This window comes from Drosophila navojoa, chromosome X (assembly GCF_054131105.1).
Source record: "Drosophila navojoa isolate 15081-1374.11 chromosome X, UAZ_NAV_1.0, whole genome shotgun sequence".
Classification (NCBI taxonomy): domain Eukaryota; kingdom Metazoa; phylum Arthropoda; class Insecta; order Diptera; family Drosophilidae; genus Drosophila; species Drosophila navojoa.
The window spans coordinates 24,824,929-24,846,218 of NC_142895.1; the positions used below are offsets into that span (position 1 = coordinate 24,824,929).

The following is a 21,290-nucleotide window of genomic DNA, read 5'->3' on the forward strand; positions in this document are numbered from 1 at the left end:
GTGGCCCACCTCCTGCTACAGTTGAAGTGTTGCCAAAGCCCATTAAATTATAAATAAACGAGTTTATCTCTCATTTTTATGGCCACTCGCAGCAGCAGCATCAACGGCGCAGCACATTTGCCATATATTCGCACTTGACACAGATATATAGGACTGCACACATGTATTTATGCACCAGGGCCAAGGCCTCGCCGAAGGAAGATGCCCCATATCTGAGGGCGAAACCCCAAAATAATAAACATAATCATAATGGGCGCGCCCCACCTGAAACCTTACTAATTAACAGATCTATACAGTTATTGCTCTTCCTCTTCTTGTTGCTGTGGTTGTTGATTCGCCTTTTTTTGTCCGCGCAAGTGACGCCCCATTAGCCCCACTCTAAAGTGCCATTGTATGTATATTTTATGCAAATACTACGCATAACCCAAAAAAAACAATCCCCCAATCTGGCCTCAATTACCGAAACCAAAGAATAATTAGAAGAGTTGAATACCCTATGAATATCCTTATATATATGTATATGTATATGGCATCCTTCATATCGTTGCATGAATGAGTAGAAAATAAATAGTTTGAAATAATTATTCAAAAAATCATGGACATCATGCAAAACCGATGAAAGCAGCTCTGATGAAAGCAGCACCGATGGAAGTAGCGACGCCTATAGCTGCAACTGTGGATATCAGAACATTTCCTGGGACGTCGATGAAATCCTACAAGCCGATGAATTTAAGCACATAAATGATCTGATGGCTAAACTGCTAAGGGAATGTGGCTGGGAAGACAAGGTTCGTAAACTAGCACAAGAGATTTGGGAAATTCGAGATGAAGATGAAGATGTGAATGATGAGTACCGCGAGATCTTACCATTCGCATACAAATCGGTGCCCAAATAAGTGCACACCGAGCTGAAGCATCAATTGCGAAACATCTTGCGCTCGCACTATGACTTTTAGAAACATTTGCTAAGCAGCAATACAGATTAAGGAGATGTATTAGATATAGCAAATAAAATGTGAATTTGGGTAAATATGATTCTTATGCACTGCATATTGAAAATTGGATTTAAGGATATAATAATTTTAGGAGAATGTATGTAAAAGTCACTATAAAATATTCTGAATTAGGACGATAAATCGAGTCGTAGGACCATCCGGTTGATCACACTGATATTCTAAATCACAAAAGCTGGATTGTTACCGTGCTTAGAGCATATTTGAAGTAAAAGTTCCTCTAAGGGTTCAGGGGGCCTTGTTGTCGAGCAGTCTTTACTAAAACTTTCCTACTTGTTTTTGTCAAATGTGTTTCAAAATAATTATCAACCAAATTCGAAGTGAATTAAATTTGAATAAATACATAGCTTAACTACTATATTCAAATATTCAAAATATTCAAAATTCGCATTTCGCATGTCATGATTGTTGATCCTGAGTGCAATATATAAATATATACAAATGTCAGTTCCAATAAAAACATGTCATTAAAGAAATATGTCTGTAAAGTGTTTATTTTCGTTTTGCTTAGATATGCAAAGCGTAGACTAGATGTTCAGGCATGAACATATGAATATACGATGATCGTATACATGCCTCCGACGCACTCAGCGACTAGCAGGTAGTGCGCTGTGATAGCGATAAGGGCCACATGTACGGACTGCATAAATATACAAATGAAGACCAACCCTTGCAACCCCAGAGTCAGATTACGAAGGAGACGAGCGCTGAGCCTTACAAACTCAGCGATAGGATAAGAATAGCTAATAGACCAACGCGGAGTCTTACACACTCAGCGATAAGATAAGAATATGTAATAGTCCAATGCTGAGCCTTACACACTCAGCAATAGATACATTAGATTTAAGGGTTGAAATTATACATGAGTCTGGGTATATAAACCCAGGCTCAGAATAATAAAGATCAATACGAAACTAAACACCATCTTAGTCAAGTGTATTCGTTCACTAGATCTACACCTCTTACATAAATAGTGCTAAAATTTGATTCAAAATAGTTTAAGTATATGTACTTTAAATCCACTTTCGACATAAATGAGCTGAATATCAAATACTCTGGCAATTTCTAATTCAAGTTAATCAGCAATTGATAATATGGTCGTCTCGCATACAAAAATCATTCTCGACTCTGGCTGCAGCACTTGAATTTCACAAACAAACCAAATCAAACAAAAACAGTCATTTGCCGGGGCAAATTGAAGACTCTCAGCAGCTGATGCGGGCCCAAAACAAATATAAACACATAGTTAGCATAATATGGATAATACACACACTATAATATCTATTCATAGGGTATGCAAATGGCCAATTTGAGGGATACAAAGTGTCGAAAATAAAGGACCGGCACTCGTCAGCAGAGATCAGGCATGAGACGGCAGCTGTCAAAGGTTGACATTCGCCCATGATGAGCCTCGAATAATGAGCGCGGCGTCCGATAATAAGCAGCTGGACAAACACAGTGGAGACTGTGTCATTGAATACCCTGTACTTGCAAGAGTTACCAAATGCGGTACCATAGAAAGGGAGAGTCAAGTTGTCATACTGTAAATGCATTTAGCTAAAGGTAAAAAAAAAATATATACAAAGCGCCAGAAAGACTTCGATTAATATCAGGGAGCCGCATGAATGAGTGGCATTGAGGTTAAGTCGAAAACAATTTGAGTGAAAGAGTTCGCTCGGAGACAAAATATTCAGCTGAGCAAGGCAGAATTGAGGAGAAGAAGTGGGAATGCCTTAAAGCAACTCCAACTGAAACTTTCTCAATATGTTTTATGCTTCATTCGAATAAAAAATATCAAATGAGGTCTATGTGACTTATGTTGTGACTGAAATCTAGTTTAGTATTGAGATGTACATATGAGGTAATAATATATGTTTTTAAATTTTTAATATTCAAAAAACGTTTAGTATTAATTTAATTAAAAAAGTGTAAATGTAGACTGTTAAAGATTGAGAAAATAGCTTTTCAAAGCGGTATATCTCGACATAACTAAGTAAAATAAAACGTATACAGATAAGCACCAACTATAGCGTGACTGGTTAAATTGTAAATTAAAATACTTACTATATACATAAATTTTCTTTTTTAATTTATTTATTATTCAGATTCCAATTAACACAAAATATAAGTCAGCTCAAGCAAATATTATTATATATTGTTTATTATTATTTTTTAGAGCTTAGAGTAAATATATAAAATTATAGCTAACTTAACAGTTAAGCACTGGCAGTTAGAGTCTATATTTAATTAATTAATAATTAATATATATTTTTTATTTAAACTTGAAGTTGGAAATTAAAAAAATAAACGAACATTAATGGCACTCACTGTATGTGGTATATCAAATTAATAGTATCAAACCAAATAAGATCGTTTTTAGCAGGGTATCTTCTAGTTGCAGTTGATTTTTTTGGCTGATTTACTCCTCTCGCATGTGCCGATGATTTCCCCACAGACTGCGGCAGTCGTCGAGGGAGCTGTTCGCGTTGCTTAGGCTGTCTTTGCGCCCCCTTTTAGTGGTCGATGATGGAAGCCAGCCAGAAGGCCGCTCAATTAAAATGCGTCTTCAATATTGAAATTGAAGCGAATCCCGGCCACAGCTTAACTTTCACTTTCACTTTCATGCTCACTCTTGCTCTCACTCATACTCGCTCACTAATCCCGTTGACCCGTGTCGCGTGTCCTGTCGCACGTGACAGCCATTTGGCCGTGTCACGAAGACATTAAATAAACTCAACTACGATTAAGCGCGATTTGCATGCAACGGCAAATAAGTAGCGCGAATCAGGTCAGCCGCATGAAAAACCCAACTAATAAGAGTTTATTTTGACCGATTTAGTCTACATAACTTGTAAAGTATGTACGTATACTTTATGCAAAATATGTGTGTGTGTGTGATTATATGCGAGTACATACATACATACATATCCTACGTTTTTACATTTTTATAAGGTAGAAGAAATTTTGTGTAAAAAGTGTAAACGGGGATATACATTATATATGTATGTGCACATAGTATATACCCTACACCAATTGTTATTGAAGGTATATTTTAAGTTCTACTTCTACATCTACTTCTACTTCTACTTCTACTTCTACTTCTACTTCTACTTCTACTTCTACTTCTACTTCTACTTCTACTTCTACTTCTACTTCTACTTCTACTTCTACTTCTACTTCTACTTCTACTTCTACTTCTACTTCTACTTCTACTTCTACTTCTACTTCTACTTCTACTTCTACTTCTACTTCTACTTCTACTTTACTCACGTCGACTTCACGCTACCGACGTTACTGGCTACTGCTACTTCTACTCTTCTACTTCGACGGCTACGGCACGGCAACTCGACCACTCGACTCTACTGTCTAACGGCACTCTACTGCCTTCTACTTCACTTCTACTTCTATTCTACTTCTACTTCTACTTCTACTTCTACTTCTACTTCCCTTTCTACTTCTACTTCTACTTCTACTTCTACTTCTACTTCTACTTCTACTTCTACTTCTACTTCTACTTCTACTTCTACTTCTACTTCTACTTCTACTTCTACTTCTACTTCTACTTCTACTTCTACTTCTACTTCTACTTCTCTTCTACTTCTACTTCTACTTCTACTTCTACTTCTACTTCTACTTCTACTTCTACTTCTACTTCTACTTCTACTTCTACTACAATGGAGAGTATTACCTAGTCTGGTACTCTCGCCTATGTTTTCCAGTCTATGCAAACATTTATATAGTTTTGAGCTGCTTTGCGTTTTTCACAATTTGACGCGTGCAAGCCAAACATGGCAGGTGCCTGATAGGGAGGGGGAGCGGGCTGGGGGCATGCGTAACGGTAGCCAGAGATTGGAGCTGCCAAAAGGATTTCCGCTGGCTTGCGTGCCACATGACATGGCCAAAGAGAAATACGAGTCGACTCAATGTCCAGCTGTTTCGACTCAACGATTTTAATGAGCCGCGCAAATTGAATTATTAAACTGCCAGAAACCAAATAAATAAATAAATTTTTAACAAAAATCACTAAATTACGAATGGGAACACAACAACAGCAGCAGCAACAAGCCACTTTTGACGCGTATTTATTTCCAACAACAATTTCGGACAGCTAACATATTTGTTTTTAATTATGTGCGCGTGTTTCACAGCTCTTGAGCAGCCCTCGACTCGATGCTAGCGGAATGGGGGGGAGGGAGGGGTAGGGGCAGCGGTAGGGGCGTGGCAACATGATAGACAGACTGATTGACATTGTATTGTGAGCAGCTGCCGGATGAGTCTGCCATATCTCATATGGCCAAAGGTGATGCCATCGCATCCACAGTCCCCATGAGAAGCACAAAAATTACAATAGCTTCGCTCACTATTTGGCTAATAGGTAAATTTGTCTGTATTCATATGTGGCCAGCGTGAAGATCATTTTGAATACATATCATCAAATTATTATAATTTTGTCTGCTATACATATGAAATGATCTAATACCATATGAAATGTACGATACTAGTCTAAAGTTTAGAAAACCTGTTTTACTGCCCACTATTTGGAATGCAGTGTTAGAGTTAGGGCGTGAAAGAGGGGGAAAGAGAGAGAGGGAGAGAGAGAGAGAGAGATAGAGAGAGAGAGAGAGAGGAAGAGTAAGCGAAAGTAGAAGAGAGACAGAAAGGGAAAGAGATTGAGAGAATAGAGTTTACCTAAAGTTATTCACTTATATGGAACAAACAAAATAGAATGAAAATTAAGATAAATATTTTCTCATAATACTAAGAATTTTCTCTCTCTCAATAAGAATTTCTCTCATAACAAGAATGATTTGAATAACTTGATATGATTTAGATATAGATTCAATTATATTCGAGTTAGTATTTACTCTTAAAGAATCATGTTTATGTAGTAATTACAGTAGATCCCGGCTATAGAGCCTCCGCTTACAGCATCCGCCCGGTTACTGCGTTGGAATTTCTGGTTCCCAGACATACTTAAATGAGCAAACTTCCGGGTCTACCGACACGTCGGTCTCTTGAGAGTCATTATAGCCGGATTCTACTGTAGTTTATTTAGCATTAGCTTTAAAACTAAGATGTGTGATGATATATAAGTAAGACTATCGACAATCTAAGGAGGCTGGAGAGTGCAGTCAGACATTCAAGGGGAGAACCCAATCAGTAGAACTGATTTGGGTCAGTTTATATTCGGACTAGAGAGAGTTTAGATCTTTTGTTACTAAATTATATAAAATATATTATTTCATTGAACACAAAGTTGTTTATATTCACAAGAACCCACCATAGCGTTCCCAATCACTAGTGCTCTAGTGTGGGAGAGCTTAACTGATATGTAGGTCTTTTCTCCTCTACGGCTGTGGTCGCAACGATACACACTGTATATTTTTTAAAGAAGTTCAACAAGGTGTTCAAGGTGTTAGTTACTCGTGATACGTGCCATATTTCATGTCTCTAATGCCTTGAATGAGGGCGCTGCTATTATATTAAAATTTGTATGCACGTAGAGGCTGTTAGGGAATTATTACTCCAGTTATTACAGGACAAAAAAATATATAGTAAACTAAATATATACCAAACTATACTAAACTTCAAGTCTCTAGATTCGCATGGAAATACAAAGCCAATATACTCCATGCCCATTTTATATATAATACTAAATGTTGGCAGCAAATGAAATATGCGCACACATTAATATAAAAACTTGTACACATTTATATTTTCAAAATGAATTGATATATACATATATGTATATGTATGTACATAAAATGTATTACATATATATTTGAATTGACAGTTTAATCTCTCGTCATGCTGTTGTTTGATTTATTGCTTTGCTAGTTGAAATCAATCAACGACTTTCATGATTCACGATGTTGCAATGCAAGTCACAACAGTATTTACACTATGAGTATGTGTGCGTGTGTGTGTGTGTGTGCGTGTGTGTGTGCGTGTGTGTGACCTGTGATGAAGTCAAGCGTTGCAGTCAATGATTGGCATTGGCGTGGTGTCACGTTGCGTATGCGCATTATGCGCCTTTAAGTAAGACACTTGCACACATTCACACTCACACTCACTCACACTCACTCACACACGCTTACACTCACACTCACTCATGCATGTATGTGTACAGCGCGTATCATCAATCAGCGCGATTTTGACATGCAAAATTCTGCACGCAACTCAACCTGGCAGGGATTTTAAGGAACTCAACTAAATGTCCTGCCAACTCCGAAATTGAATTGCCAAAGTTCTTTGCGTGTCGAACAAAACATGAGCCACACAGCAAAGCCCAACACTGTGCAATAGATCGAATAACGTATATGCTTAGGCAACGGCTATCTGCTATGTGGCATCTCAATTGATTCAATGGAAGCTGAGCAGATTTAGTTCCTAGTTGAATCTGATCGATTTCAGAAGTATTCAGAAGTATTGACTGTTCTTCTACTCTACACTCATTAGACGTACTCCACAACAGATTCGAGTAACTCTGGGCCAGTGTAGTGAAACGCTGAAAGCTAACGATTGGTTACTGCAAACAATCAGAGGAACGCCAAGACATGCGAATGGCCTGGCATGTGGCTAAACTGCTGCCGCTGTCGCTTTGTGCAAGTCAATCCAGGCAGCCACTCGCCACCAGCTCAACCTCCTGCTCCTGCTTCGACTCCTGCTGGCGTATGCATTGCACGCAAACGTTGTTTTCGGTCAAAGCGGTCGCCGTGTTGCCCCATTGCCCCCAAATTGTGGCTCACGTTGTTATTCTGCTTTCCATTCTTTTTTTTTTGCGACTTTTTTTTGCCACAATTTTCGTAATTGCAGCGCTTTTCGGAAAGGTATTTATTTTACAGCATTTTAATTGGACCTTTGGAGACGTTTACATAATGAAAGCTGAAAGCATTACTTTGAACAATGTAGCTCACCATGTGCGGAATTTAGTTTCACTTGCTGTTGCCCTTATATAGAGAGCCATTGCTTCATTTGAAACATGTATAGAGTCTTCACATTCGTTAGAGTATATCAGGTATCCCTTTTAAGGGATATGTATGTTTACTTGTGTGCTGAATACTCCCAGATGATAAGAAATTAAAATAAAAGTCATCGCTGTTCGAGCCAATGTAGTTTGCTGATGGATAAGCTAAGAAAAGTCAAGAACAGGCAATTGTCGGCCCGCGCGCGACGATCTCAAAAGATATCAGAACTAGGGACTTGAAATTTGTTTCCTAGATTCGAGCATTGCATGCGCAGATCGAGCTGGTGTCGAAAAACCAATAACTATTTCTGTTTTCTTATTATTATCGATTGAAAAAGTTATCGAAAATCAGTATTAAAAATATATATCTTACATACTTAGAGCTAATATTTTGTATTGAATTTCGAATTTTATTATAATCCAACTTTTAAAACTTCTGTTATTCCTACTTAATACTGGAAGAACTCAACAAATATAAGTGAAACACAGGAAACATAGCAAATCTAATCACGTCGAGATTTCACATACATCATATGTTATGTGGAGAATTTACTTCAAACCTTTCATATCATTGTATGCGTAAGTACAAAAAAAAAAAAAATAGTTTGAAATAATTATTCAAAAAATCATGGATTTCAGCAACATGGAAGAAATCAGCGACGATGGACCCAGCACCGATGGATACAGCATGGAAGAGGACATCGATGCATGCAGCTTCTATGAAAGCAGCTCTGATGCAAGCAGCTCTAATGAAAGCAGCTCCAATGAAAGCAGCTCTAATGAAAGCAGCCCCAATGGAAGTAGCGAAGACTATAGCTGCAACTGTGGATATCAGAACATTTCCTGGGATGTCGATGAAATCCTACAAGGCGATGAATTTAAGCCCGCAAATGATCTGATGGTTAAACTTCTTAGCGAATGTGGCTGGGTAGACAAGGTTCGTAAATTAACCCGAGAGATTTGGGAAATTCGAGCTGAAGGTGAGGATGTGAATGATGTGTACCGCGAGATCTTACCATTCGCAATCAAAATGGTGCCCAAAAAAGTGCACACGGAGCTGAAGGATGAATTGCGGAACATCTTGAGCTCGCTTCTTGACCAGCAAAGCAACGATACAGATTAATAAGATGTAATAGTAGCATTCAGACCTAAATAAATATACGACTCTGGGTTATACGCTGTACGTATGTACATACCGTGTACACCATGAGAAGTACGAGTTTACAATTTTTGTTTGCTTCATCCCATTGCCTTAATATCGATTATAATCGATAATTTGATTTCGTGTCTTTAGGCGTAACTTGGATTCTGTTACAGCTAGAGATTTCAGATTTACTGTGTAGTTCTATTCAATAAATGCAAAGATATTGAATTGTATATTTTAGAAAGGCCGTGCCTTTTCGCCGCCAATAATGTATTTCAAAGACCAGGTTGTATGCTTGTGACTAGAATGACATCAATTCCCTGCCGGTTACAGGCAATTTCTGTAGCTTAAGCCGTTTTAATATTATGTTTTGAATATCTTTATTTGACTAGTTTTAAAAGACTCTATTTGGCTTTACTAGTTTCATTCCATTAAGTTTTAATTTTTTTTTCACAAATTTTGTGTATTTTATTATTATTATTATTAAAGTGTACTTTAATGTTTGTTATAAATTACCAATTCAAATTTCAATTATGCTAATTCATCGAATGTTTTCTTATGGGCCACTTCCTCCTGCTAAGTGCCAGCAATTGCTCGTACTACAGCGGCTAACAGCAATAGCATTAATAATGCCAAAAGTATATAGATTAAATTTATGTATATATATAAAAAAAAAACGACCTTGACACGCCAACTCTCCATAAACTTTTTGTGCTTTGGCTTTGAATTCACTCGAATCTGGATTTTAGTTTCTCTTAAAAGGCACGTGTATGTGTGCATGTGAATGTGTATATGTATGTGTGTGTGTGTGTGTTCGATAAATAAATAAATCATATAAACAAATTGCGAGCACACATTTCGTAGTTTATTATTTTATAATAAATTGTGAGAATTATTAATGCGAGTTTTGAATAGATCGTTTATTTTGACCCGACAACAACTACAAAAGTTTACAAATTATTTTTATTTTTTTTATTTCGTTTTACTCGTTGTGGTGGGAAAAAAAAAGTAGAAATTAAATCGAAAAGCGAGCCAAAAATCGAATGGAACAAAGCAAACATCTGCAGAATTCTTCCAAAATTTATTTGCTCGCTGGCTAAAGAGAACAACAACAACAAGAACAAGAACAACAACAACAGCAGCAGCAACAATAATCACAACAACAGCAACAACAACTGCCTAGACGTAAAATATGTTAAATAATTTTACGATATTTGTTTTTTTGGTTTGCCGTGAGCTGCGTTAAAAATTACTCATACGCCGCATTGGACAAGCGACGGCTGCCGTAAACTGAAACATTGCGGCCAACAACAAAGTGCGGCGGCCCACAAAACCAGAACAACACCAAAAATACAAAGAAGAAGGAAAACAACCAACGGTAAAACAGCAAACAGAGCAAAGAGTAAGGAGCACAGCGAACGGCTGTTGCTATTGTTGCATCGTTCATTTCATCTGTTCGCGGTTGCTTTTCCTTTTTCTGTTCTTCCTCTTTTCTTTATTTTGCATATGAGCCGTGGCTAAAAGATCTGCCATGGCCTTTATCTTGCCGTGGACAATGACAGCTGGCAAAAGGTAGGAAAGCAAACAGCACCGCAAGGTAAATACACACACAGACACACATACAGAGACAGTCTTTGTATGTGTGCTTGTGCAAATGGAAGTCGTTCAATTTGCATTGGAATTGTTGGAGCTGCCGCAAATTGTGGCACGAACACTTACGCTTCAAGCGCAAGTTTTCGATTTGCCAACTACATCACAATGAAGCCATTTACAGTTAGTTCTCCAAGTCGAATTCCAAGTGCTAAGTAACAAATAGATGCATATCAAAATAATCGATGTATACATACATATATTAATTAATTAATAAAGTATTTTCTTATTTGTATTAGTATATAAAGCTAGATCAAATCAAGTCGATATAACATATTTGTATATTTGCATTAGTATATAGATCTAAATCAAATCAAGGTCGGGTCTTTTCCTTTTTTATACCCCAAACCCATTGAAAATGGGCAAAATGTATGTAAGAGGCAGAAGGAGGCGTGACAGACTCCATAAAGTATATATATTTTTGATCAGAATGACGAGCTGACTTGATCTAGCCATGCCCGTCCATATGAACGCCTAGATCTCCTAAGCCCAAGAAAAAAGAAGAAGAGTTAGTTGCAAAATTTGGACTTCCTAATATTCCGTCATCAAAGATAATTTAAGTACGCTGCTAATATGCTTTAAATAATATGAAGAGTACGCCCAAGTACGCTAGTAGCACGGGATCTTTGAGTAGATCAAAATATCAATATATCGATATTTTTTATAAAATATAAATACATATATTTATATCTGGATATTTAACAGTTTCATAAAAAATACCTATTCTTATTAGTCTTGCTTTTTGAGATAGATTATAAATCTATTGCGCGAAAAAAATTTAAAAAAAAATCGCAAAATATTGATATATCGATTTTTGTACAGTTGCATATCAAATATCATATTGATATTTTTTCAAAACTGAAAATATCATCGATATTTGAAAAATCTTTCGACAGCCCCAATATGTACCCAGTAGTAGTATAGTAGTGTAGTATAACTAAATCATTCCGTTCCGATCCGGAGCTCCATATTGCAGCTCTTTACATGAATCGACGAACATGCAGTTTTCGATCTTCCATCCAAGATTAAGATAAGCTCTTCTTATTAAACGAAATTATTTAGGGAATAGATAATTACGTACTTAAGGTATAAGACGGCCAACCTTTTTTTCCTATATATACATATGTGTAAAAGAAATTTTATAGGAGAGAACTCCATCCTCTATACTAGATGGGCGACAAGAGATCGTCGCAAAACTTAAGAAGGGCAAAGCAATTAGGCCAGCAAGTGAAGAGCGACTGAGAGTGTCGAGTGCTATATTATTATTCCTGTTACAGGCGAGAAATGTGCACAGTTAAGAGGCCAATGATCCGTATTATTTCGCAGACATCACATGAAATTTTCTGGGCAAACGCAAGGCGAGGGGCAAGAAGATTTCATTTCGTCTATTTATAGGAAATGGCACGCGATGAAAATCTCAACAAATGTTTCGAGTATTTTCAGTTGTTGTCGGCTTTAATTTTAATGGCGCCTGCTGCATAAATCTGTCAAATTTTGTCACCTGGCTGTCGTCGGGTAATTTGTTAAATCATATTGTTGTAATACACACACACACACACACACGCATAAAAAGAAAGAGTCGAGGCGCCAGTTGCTGGCCAAAAGCCAATGGGCGTCATCGACTCTACGGCGTCTGCAAAATGTTCATCACCAGCCGAATAGTCTATGTGTGTGTGAGTGTGAGTGTGCGTGTGCGTGTGTGTGAGGGAGTGTGTGGCATATGTAGAAATTGATAAAGTTTTTTGTTGCGTGTAAAATGCGTAAATAAATCGCTCGACAGCTCTTGGCCGACCCCTAGAAACCGTCAGCATCAAAAAACAAAAACAAAAAGAAAAAACAAAGGAATAATAAAATAGCCAAAAGACATTTTGCTTGAATGCGCTGAGGAAAGAGCATACACGTTCTATGATGCAGGATGTCCAACAGGAAATGGAGGGAATCGCTACTACATTTCAGCTCCTATAATGCATCGAAGCTCTTCAATACAACTAACTCAAGATTGATTTTGATTGAATAAAGCCTTTGGTCTTCAGTTCCTCATCTGCAGTAAGCACATAAATAGTAAGTGAGCATAAATAGTTAGCAGTAATCGTAATTAATCTCCCAGGAAAGCGACATTTTCGCTCTTGCGATTTGAAATTCAAGCGTCGCTCTTACGCCTTTACATTAATTTCATTCAAATGATTTAACAGCAATGTTAATGTGTGCGCTGCTAGCCTAGCAATGCTAGGCGTGATAAAGAGCTGTTAACTTAACAGCCAGGCTAAATAGTTCATACTGTGGCGACATCTAGCGTCTAAAGATGGCCACGTAGTGAACTCACGATGATCGCCAGGAACGTAAGCTCAATGTGCATAACGTAAACGAATCACATAATAAAAATACATAAGTAAATAGGAATAAAATAAATCTGCCTGAATGCCTTTGTTGCTCTGTAACAATTAAAAATAAATAAATAAATAAATAAATAAATAAATAAATATATAAATAAATAAACAAATAAATAAGTAAATAGATAAATAAATAAATACATATTTAAATAAATAAATAATTACGTAAATATATAAATAAATAAATAAATAATGAATATAAGGATTCAAAGCAAGTAGGGCCATGAGTAGGCTTAACACAACTGTTATAAATTACTAAGATATTTCATTTAATATGAATGGAAATATATAAAATCAACAATGAAAATTATTCCAATCAAATAAATATAAATTCATATAGAATTTATCCAAAATCAACTCAAAGGGCATTCAATAGTCGGCTCGCACTCGGCTAGCCGCGTGCTCTTGTTGTTTTTACTTTTGTTGTGGCCAAGTGATTTTATGACTTACACTTTATGCACACACACACCCACACACATACATTGTATATATACATATGAACACATTGATGTGTTGGCTTTTGTTTTTTGTTGTAAATAAATTGAAAATAAGCAAACCGACAGACAGCTCGACACTCGATTTGTATGCCTTATGCGTAACTGCGAGCTGACCCACAAAAATCAAATGTAAGAGCTAGAAAAGAGACGAACTTTGCGTCACGGCCATCATCTAACCCACCCAATAACCTGTAGCCACCACACACACACACACACACACACACACACATGGCCCCCTCCACACTAATACACTTAAACACTTTGCAAACTATTCGCGTTGATGCGTTGGGCATCGATGGATGCGATTGTCATTCGCAATTTCGGCCATGTCTCGTGTTTCGCTTGTCATCCTTGAGTCATTTGCACGCATCACAATCGCAATATTGTAGTTGGTGTGTGTCAGAGGGGGGAGAGCGGGTTGGGTAGAGGGCAGCTGTTGGGCTTGTCGACATGATTGGAATTGGCAAAGAGCACAAAGTGTTGCATAGCGCCAGGCGTCACAGCCGAATCGTTTCATTAAATCTCATGCTGAAGCAATTGTCAGCCAACAAATGGAATACCGCCCATTTGATTAGGGCTACGCCCACGGGAATTCATTTGCACTCAATAACAGCTCAAATTAAGTTAACTGATCTCTATATGCATTCGTATTACCAAGAGTGACCTTTGCCCTTCATATTGTAATTCATTATAATCATCGGAATAATTCTTATTCCTAATGAAGTACAACTGTAGCCCAAACACGTAGAGAAACTAAAGAGGAAGAGAAGCTACTCTAGCGTATATAGAAACAGAACAGTTGAGAATGAAACCATGTCATATAAATCTCCTAGTTATATGCGAGGTCTGTTTGAAATTTAAATTTTCTCTGGTGACGCATATTCGACATCCGATTTTGTTCTCTTGTCAAAGAAGGGATTTCCCAGACCTCGTCCTCTTGAAACTGAGAAGGCGCCTAGCATAGGCCCCTGCACAGTGGAACAGAAAGTGGCAAAAAAATCGAAAAAGTGAAGAAAAACAATTTTTATTTTAACTTTTTATATATTATGATAGGCAATTAATCAAAGCAACAGAACCCGAAAGATTTTTGTAAATATATATGAATATGTAAATATATATGAATGTGTAAGTATATACATATGAATATGAAGGGTACTTATGGACCAAAATTAAATTAGCATAGATATTAAAAATACGAATTGTTCATGATTTAGTTTTATATATGCCCTCTATATCAAGAAAATAAAATAAAAAACTATATTGTATCCAAAATTAATTTAGAAGTTGGAAGTTATTCTAGTTCATTTCAAAATTTGATAAAAATCGATCAAATATTGATTACGAATCACATATCTATATAGGTAGAACTGTTAAGGATATCATATAAATTACTTAAGCAAGGGCAAATTAATGCTCAGGTTAATAAGTAAAATGACTTAAACAAGTTACAAAATTGATCCAAACTTTGATGCATATATACAACTACTAAACACCTTTTTTTATCAAGTACGCTCCTATGGGGCTTACATACATATACGATAATAATAATTTTATTCGGCTTAAGCAGATTTGTAGGCATTACTTATGAAATCTGATACCTCTCGTCTTGAGCCTGCACGGGGTATTCTCCTCATCTCTGTCTAAAGATGTAGGTTTACTAACTGGGTCCGTCGAATATGGATAGCCCTGTATGCATATATATATATATATATTAGTAGTAAATGTACATATACACATATGCTCTATATGCTCCTATATGTTCTATTTACATTTCATATCTGTCAAGTTTTATTTAAATTCAACTTTTTTTGCTACACTTTAAAGCATTTCGGGATTTGGACTCAACGAATATTTCTAATAAAGCCATTTGTGGGTTCATTCGCCGTTGAGCCGGCGACTTATTCAACATAATTTGGCCATTTAAAGTCAGCTGGCGGATGTATTTCAATTTGGAGACGCGCCTCGCCAGAAAGCAGGCAGCTGAAATTGGCCAGGAAGCCAAAATTAAGGCTCAAACAAAGCGACAGGGCACAATCAAATGTCCGCTTGTCACACGCTTAATGCGCGTCTGGCGTGATTTCCTGTGTGTGTGTGAGTGTGAGTGTGAGTGTGTGGGTGTGAGTGCGTGTGTCTTTTAGCGAGTTGACTTTTGGTCAAAATCAAAACGTAAACATCCGAAGCATGGCCGTGCCTAGTTCCTGCTCTCATTTATGGCCAAGAAATTGGCTTAATATAAAATCATGTATGTCTGCGCCTGGATGGCCCAGTTAATCAGATAACAAACGCGCGCCCGCACACACACACACACACACACACACACACACTCGCACGCCTGTCTAATTGCCTTCTCTCCTTTTTTTTCGTGGCCAACAACTTAATTTATTTGGCCTCGCTTTTGGCAGCGCCTGCTAAGGTGACTCGAGCATTTTTGATAAAGCGAAATTTCTTATTTTTTTTTTTTTGCTTCTTTTTTTACGTGATGCGAATCGATAAAGCTGCGCGATTTACAGAAGCAACGCCTCAGCTCATACACACATAAATGTTTATATATGCTAATTAAAATGATTTATAGGCAGATCCCCCTGGCATAATGACAGACCTCGCGCACCCACGCCACTGGCCATATGGTCATGTGCGTCTGGGATCGGGAGCACCCACTTGAATTGGCGAAAACACTTCGTAGACAATCCTTTTGGGCTGAGATTAATTAATAAATCAACTAACGTTGACAGCCACTAAAAAGTGCGAGCATTAAACAGGCCGATAAACTCGACTGTCCCAGCACTCAAAGGGCAATCAAGAGCTCCCCAGCCAGCGTGTTCCGTGTAACGATTGCCCCAGTAATGCACTCGAAATCAATTCGAATCTGCGAAGAACTTAACTGAGCTGTTAAGCGATTATGGCTGGATTTGAAGCGGGGCCATTAAACGAAACACTTTTGTGTTTCAGCAACACAGCCAAGCGCGACATTTGACCCACTTTCATTGAAAAGGGAGTATCAGCTTTGTAGATGACTGCAGTGCATAAATGATGGATTATATATATAAATAGCTGACTTCAAAGAATGTTAGCGCAGATGATGTAAAGCGTGTCAATCAACGAGTCAATCAATACACTAGTTGCTCAGATAGTAATACGATCAGTCGATCAATCAATTGATCAATTAGCAATCAAATAACAGAATCAGTCAATCATTTAAGCAGTCAATCAATCAATCAATTAGCAACGAAGTAACTTACTCAGTCAATCATTTAAGCAGTCAATCAATCAATCAATTGGGCAGAAAGTCAGTTCTTTAATGAAACGATCAATCTTTCAGCAAAAAACTTACTCAGTCAGCCCATCAAACAGTCATCAATCAGTCAGTCAATCAAGCAACTGTTAAGAAAGTCTGATAAAATGTTGCTCAGTGGGTCAATCATTTAATCTAAGCCTTTTGTTAGCTGATAACAATTTAGTGGCTCTCTTAATCAATCAGTCAATCAAGTGGCAGTCAATCAGTCAATCTAAAAGTGCGTCAATCAATAAATTCATTAAGGTAAAGAAGATGCTTTTTTTTGCCCAGTGAGCTAGTTACTCAATCGGTCAATTATTTGATTAGTATTGTTAGCTAGGTACAGTAGGATTACTAGTCAATCAATCAGTCAATCAACTAGTCAGTCGGCTAGTCAAACTGCTGATCGAGCTCGCTGATCAATTAGTCACAAATTATGCAGCCTCCAGTCACTTAGCCTAAGTCAATTACTTAGTCAGTCCAACATATTTCAAGACTTCAAAACTCAGTCACTCATCTGTCAATGATTAATCGCTAGATTTAATCATGGATTATCTAGTCTCGTCTAGTATCTATTAATCAATGCAGCATACCATCTGACAGTGCATTCAACTCTCAATGGCTCAATCAATCCATCAATAAGCAGCGAGCTAATCCGTCAACCAATGCAAGTCCATTTATCAATCAGTCATTTAATCAACCTCTGAGTCTGCCATAATCGAAAAGGCGATAAGTAGAAATACTTGCAGGTAGGATATACATACATATATATATATATATATATATATATATATATATATATATATATATATATAGGTTATAGTATAAATAAAAACCTTTTACTGCTCTCCACCTCTGTGTATGTAAAAGGATATTTCCTTTCATATACCAAGAGAAAAAGTTTTTCCATCTTGGATTCCTTGGAAATTCCACAACTGTTGAAAATTCGAAACCAATGTCATCTACAGTCATATCATATGATGTGTTGATGCATGTGTGTGTGTGTGTGTGTGTGTGTGTGTATGTGCATCTCTATGTGGCATTCAGTTCCGTTTCATTTGGTGCATTCGCTGAGTGAATGCAAAAATGTATACCAAATGTACAAAGTGCCACAGCTGCAGGATTAACCTTAAGCGAATGCAGACCGAGTGCAGCAAAGGACAAGAAGAAGCAGAAGAAGAAGAAGAAGGAGTGAAGAAGAAGCAGAGGAGAAGCAGGACGTTGCAAGTGTTAGCAAACGAGCAGCACAGCTGGAGCCCAGTGAATGGAGCGTTTATGACTTTTGCCTCGATGGTTTACCAAATATTACGTATACGCACCCGACCAACAGCAGCAACAGCAACAGCAGCAGCAGCAACAACAGCAACAGCAACAGTTGCTGCCGCCGCCTTTGGCTGTTGATGATGAGGCCACATTTTATTTTTGGTACTTGGCTTGTCTAGGCCAATTCATTATATGGACTCGATTGAGGATAGCTCGAGCGAGAAAAAAGGCCAGTGAAACATAAAACAAATGCTCACAATACCGTAATTCATATTGAAATTCAAATTTCAATTGAAATTTTCAGCAATTTGACGATCAATTTGGCATCAAAGTGCGCGTAATTGGCCAGCATATGCTGTGGGTGGTGCGACGGCCTCTGATGCTTCTCCCCTCCCCCCTCTACTCCATCCCTTTCTCTGTCTGTGTGCGCGTATTTTGATTAATTCACGGCAATTGCTCACCGGACAACATGCATGTAGAAGAGGCCCCTAGGTGTTTGTTGGCCAAATTGAAACCTGGCCAAAGTATCAGTCTAATTGTCTGGCCATGAATCAGGCGTTAAGTACTCTATTTGCAAACAAATGAAAAGTCAAATGATAAATGAATCATGTGCGAGTGCTCAGCATTCAATGATTTCGTCTTGGCAAACAGAAAGAAAGAGCAAAAAAATGAGCAAAGGTCGAGTAAACAATCAAATCTGACGTAAATCCTGGCCAGCTAGAGCTACGAAAACCCAATTAATAACTATTTCTATTCAAATTTATTAAGTCAAGCTGAAGGTGGAGGCCGCATTTCTTAGGAATCCAGTGCTGAAGGGACCTCAAATTGAACAAACTTCCAGTTGAATAGATCAGATGGGAATTCCAGTAATTCACACATACGGATGGGCGGACGAAGAGGGCTTAATCGACTCATTTAGATGCATTCATTAGGAATATATATACGTTATAAAGAGGAAAGAGAATATATATACCCTATATTGTAAATAAATATAAAAAACAAAAACAAAGCGTTTTATCCTAACTTCTCATTTTGAATGAGTTCAGGATATTAATATCCCATAACCGCAAATTTGTATATAATTAGATAAAATTGTAATAAATATAATATATAATATATTATATATATAAAATTCAGAAGTTACAGAGTTCAAGTCGTTTCAAAAGTAGTTTCGAATTCAAAAGTTCGATGAACTCCAGGAATCTATAATTCGAAGTCTCTACGAATCTCTAAAAAGTTCGTTTTGTGAATATATTTAAATTGTAGTTCTGAATTAGTTATATTTATTTACATACTTACGAAAAATATTATATATTATATAACTACATATATTGTATATATCATATAAATAGTAATATTTAGAATTCATAGCAAAAATTAGATCAGTTACTCAATTTATTGAATGCAAAATTGAAATTGAAATTGAATGTGGAATATACGTAAGATTTATGCCTTGGATACATATCTCTCAATACACACATAATAATATACATATGTATATATATATGTATGTATATATATCTGACAGATGCGTATCTATATGCCCATATATCTGCAATGGATTATCGAATAGGAGAGGCAACAACAAAATTGCCAAGAGCAAAACATAAACAAGAAATCAAGCAGGCCAACCCACTCAAAGGGGCTAACGGCATTATTATGGACTGTGGCCCGGGCCCAAGTATTGCTGGCCATTTGGAAATGTGACAGGAGCACGACAATGGGCCATATGTCAACTGGGCCCAGAGTGTGCGCCGCGGAAGCTAACAATTAGTGAGCCTAATGCGAGTGGCTGCACTTGCGGGCGACGCAGTCATGAATGGATATTTGGCCATATTCCGGGCCAATAAATGGCAACGTCATTGGCAAAAATGTAAATGTTTAGACAACAAGTATTTAAACTTGTCTAAATGTCTACACACACACTGACACACACACTGACACACACACACATGAATGTGGCTGTGGCTGTGGCGGCGGTCAACGATGCAGCGCATCCAGACTGGCGTCTGGAGATGAATACAATTTGCATGGCAATTGGGCGCGTTTTCATAGCGTGGGCGTTTACAGGCGATGGAGGCGGCTACAGTATACGTGTGGGCGTGGCAGTAACGCTAGGCACTTAAATAATGTATATGGAATAGTTTAATGCCTTAATTATGAGCTGATTTTCGGAAGCTATTCATGCAGCAAATCTCTCTCGCTTGCCCTCCCGCTCTACCGCCCCCTGCCTCTCGCCATGATCTCGACGCACAAATTATTTATGTCTTGTTGTTGTTACATTAAAATTATTTCACGTTTTTTTTTTTTTTAATTTTCTGTTCTTTTTTTTGCAAAATATGCAAATGATTTGTTTGTTTGTCTGTTTTGCTTGTTTGTTTGCTCGCCTGTCTGCCTGTCTGGCTGTCTGGCTGTCTGGCCTGGCGAGGCGCGTTTCATGTGTTGTCGTAATTGTTGCTTACCAATCCGCCCACGCCACAGTAGATGGACAGGGAGACGAGCAGTCCGATATGATTTAGAGCTGATTTCAATTTGAGCGATTGCCAGCAGGCGGAGCTGCGACTGCAAATGCCATTGCCGCTCTCGACGGCCTCGGCGCGACGATCCAAGTGCTTAAGCTTCTCCAGCAGCTCAGTGTTGGCCTCATCCTGCGAGTCGTAGTCGGCCGGCGAGCGTACCTTGGCTGGCATCGCTTAGCAGTTGCGTCTGGTTCAAATTCACGATTAGCACTGTCTGATTTGTCTGGCTGCGGTCCTGCCATCAATTAGCCGGCGCCCAGCGCCCGCCACTTAAACTGCCTCGCACCATTCCCGTCAATCCCAATTTCTTTTCTCTGGGGGTTTTCTTTTTATTTTCGATTTGCAAGTTAATTTCAATTAACTGCACTGGGCAGCAATGCTATTCAAATACGCGCCAAGTGAAACGTCGCGAAAGCAACCGAAGCGAACAACGAACAGCGAGCAGCCAACGGGAATCAAAACCAACCGCACTCGACGACGGCCAACGAGGCGTATGAGCAACGGCCACAGCAGCTTGGCCAGCTTAACAGCACTGCTTGCCATAACCGTGCCAATTTGAGTCTAACAGAATGT

General features: G+C 37.9%; 1 protein-coding gene across 2 annotated transcripts in view; it reads right to left on the reverse strand.

The window, feature by feature from the left end:
- LOC108656373 (TWiK family of potassium channels protein 7) overlaps positions 1-21,217 on the reverse strand; it is a 36,749-nt gene extending 15,532 nt beyond the window's left edge. For both annotated transcript variants that reach the window (XM_089263953.1, XM_089263951.1), the window contains exon 1: positions 20,661-21,217. In XM_089263953.1, the coding sequence (XP_089120079.1) occupies positions 20,661-20,888 (228 nt within the window). In that variant the 5' untranslated portion in view covers positions 20,889-21,217. The remainder of the gene's footprint in view (positions 1-20,660) is intronic.
- Between the last annotated feature and the right edge of the window lie 73 nt (positions 21,218-21,290).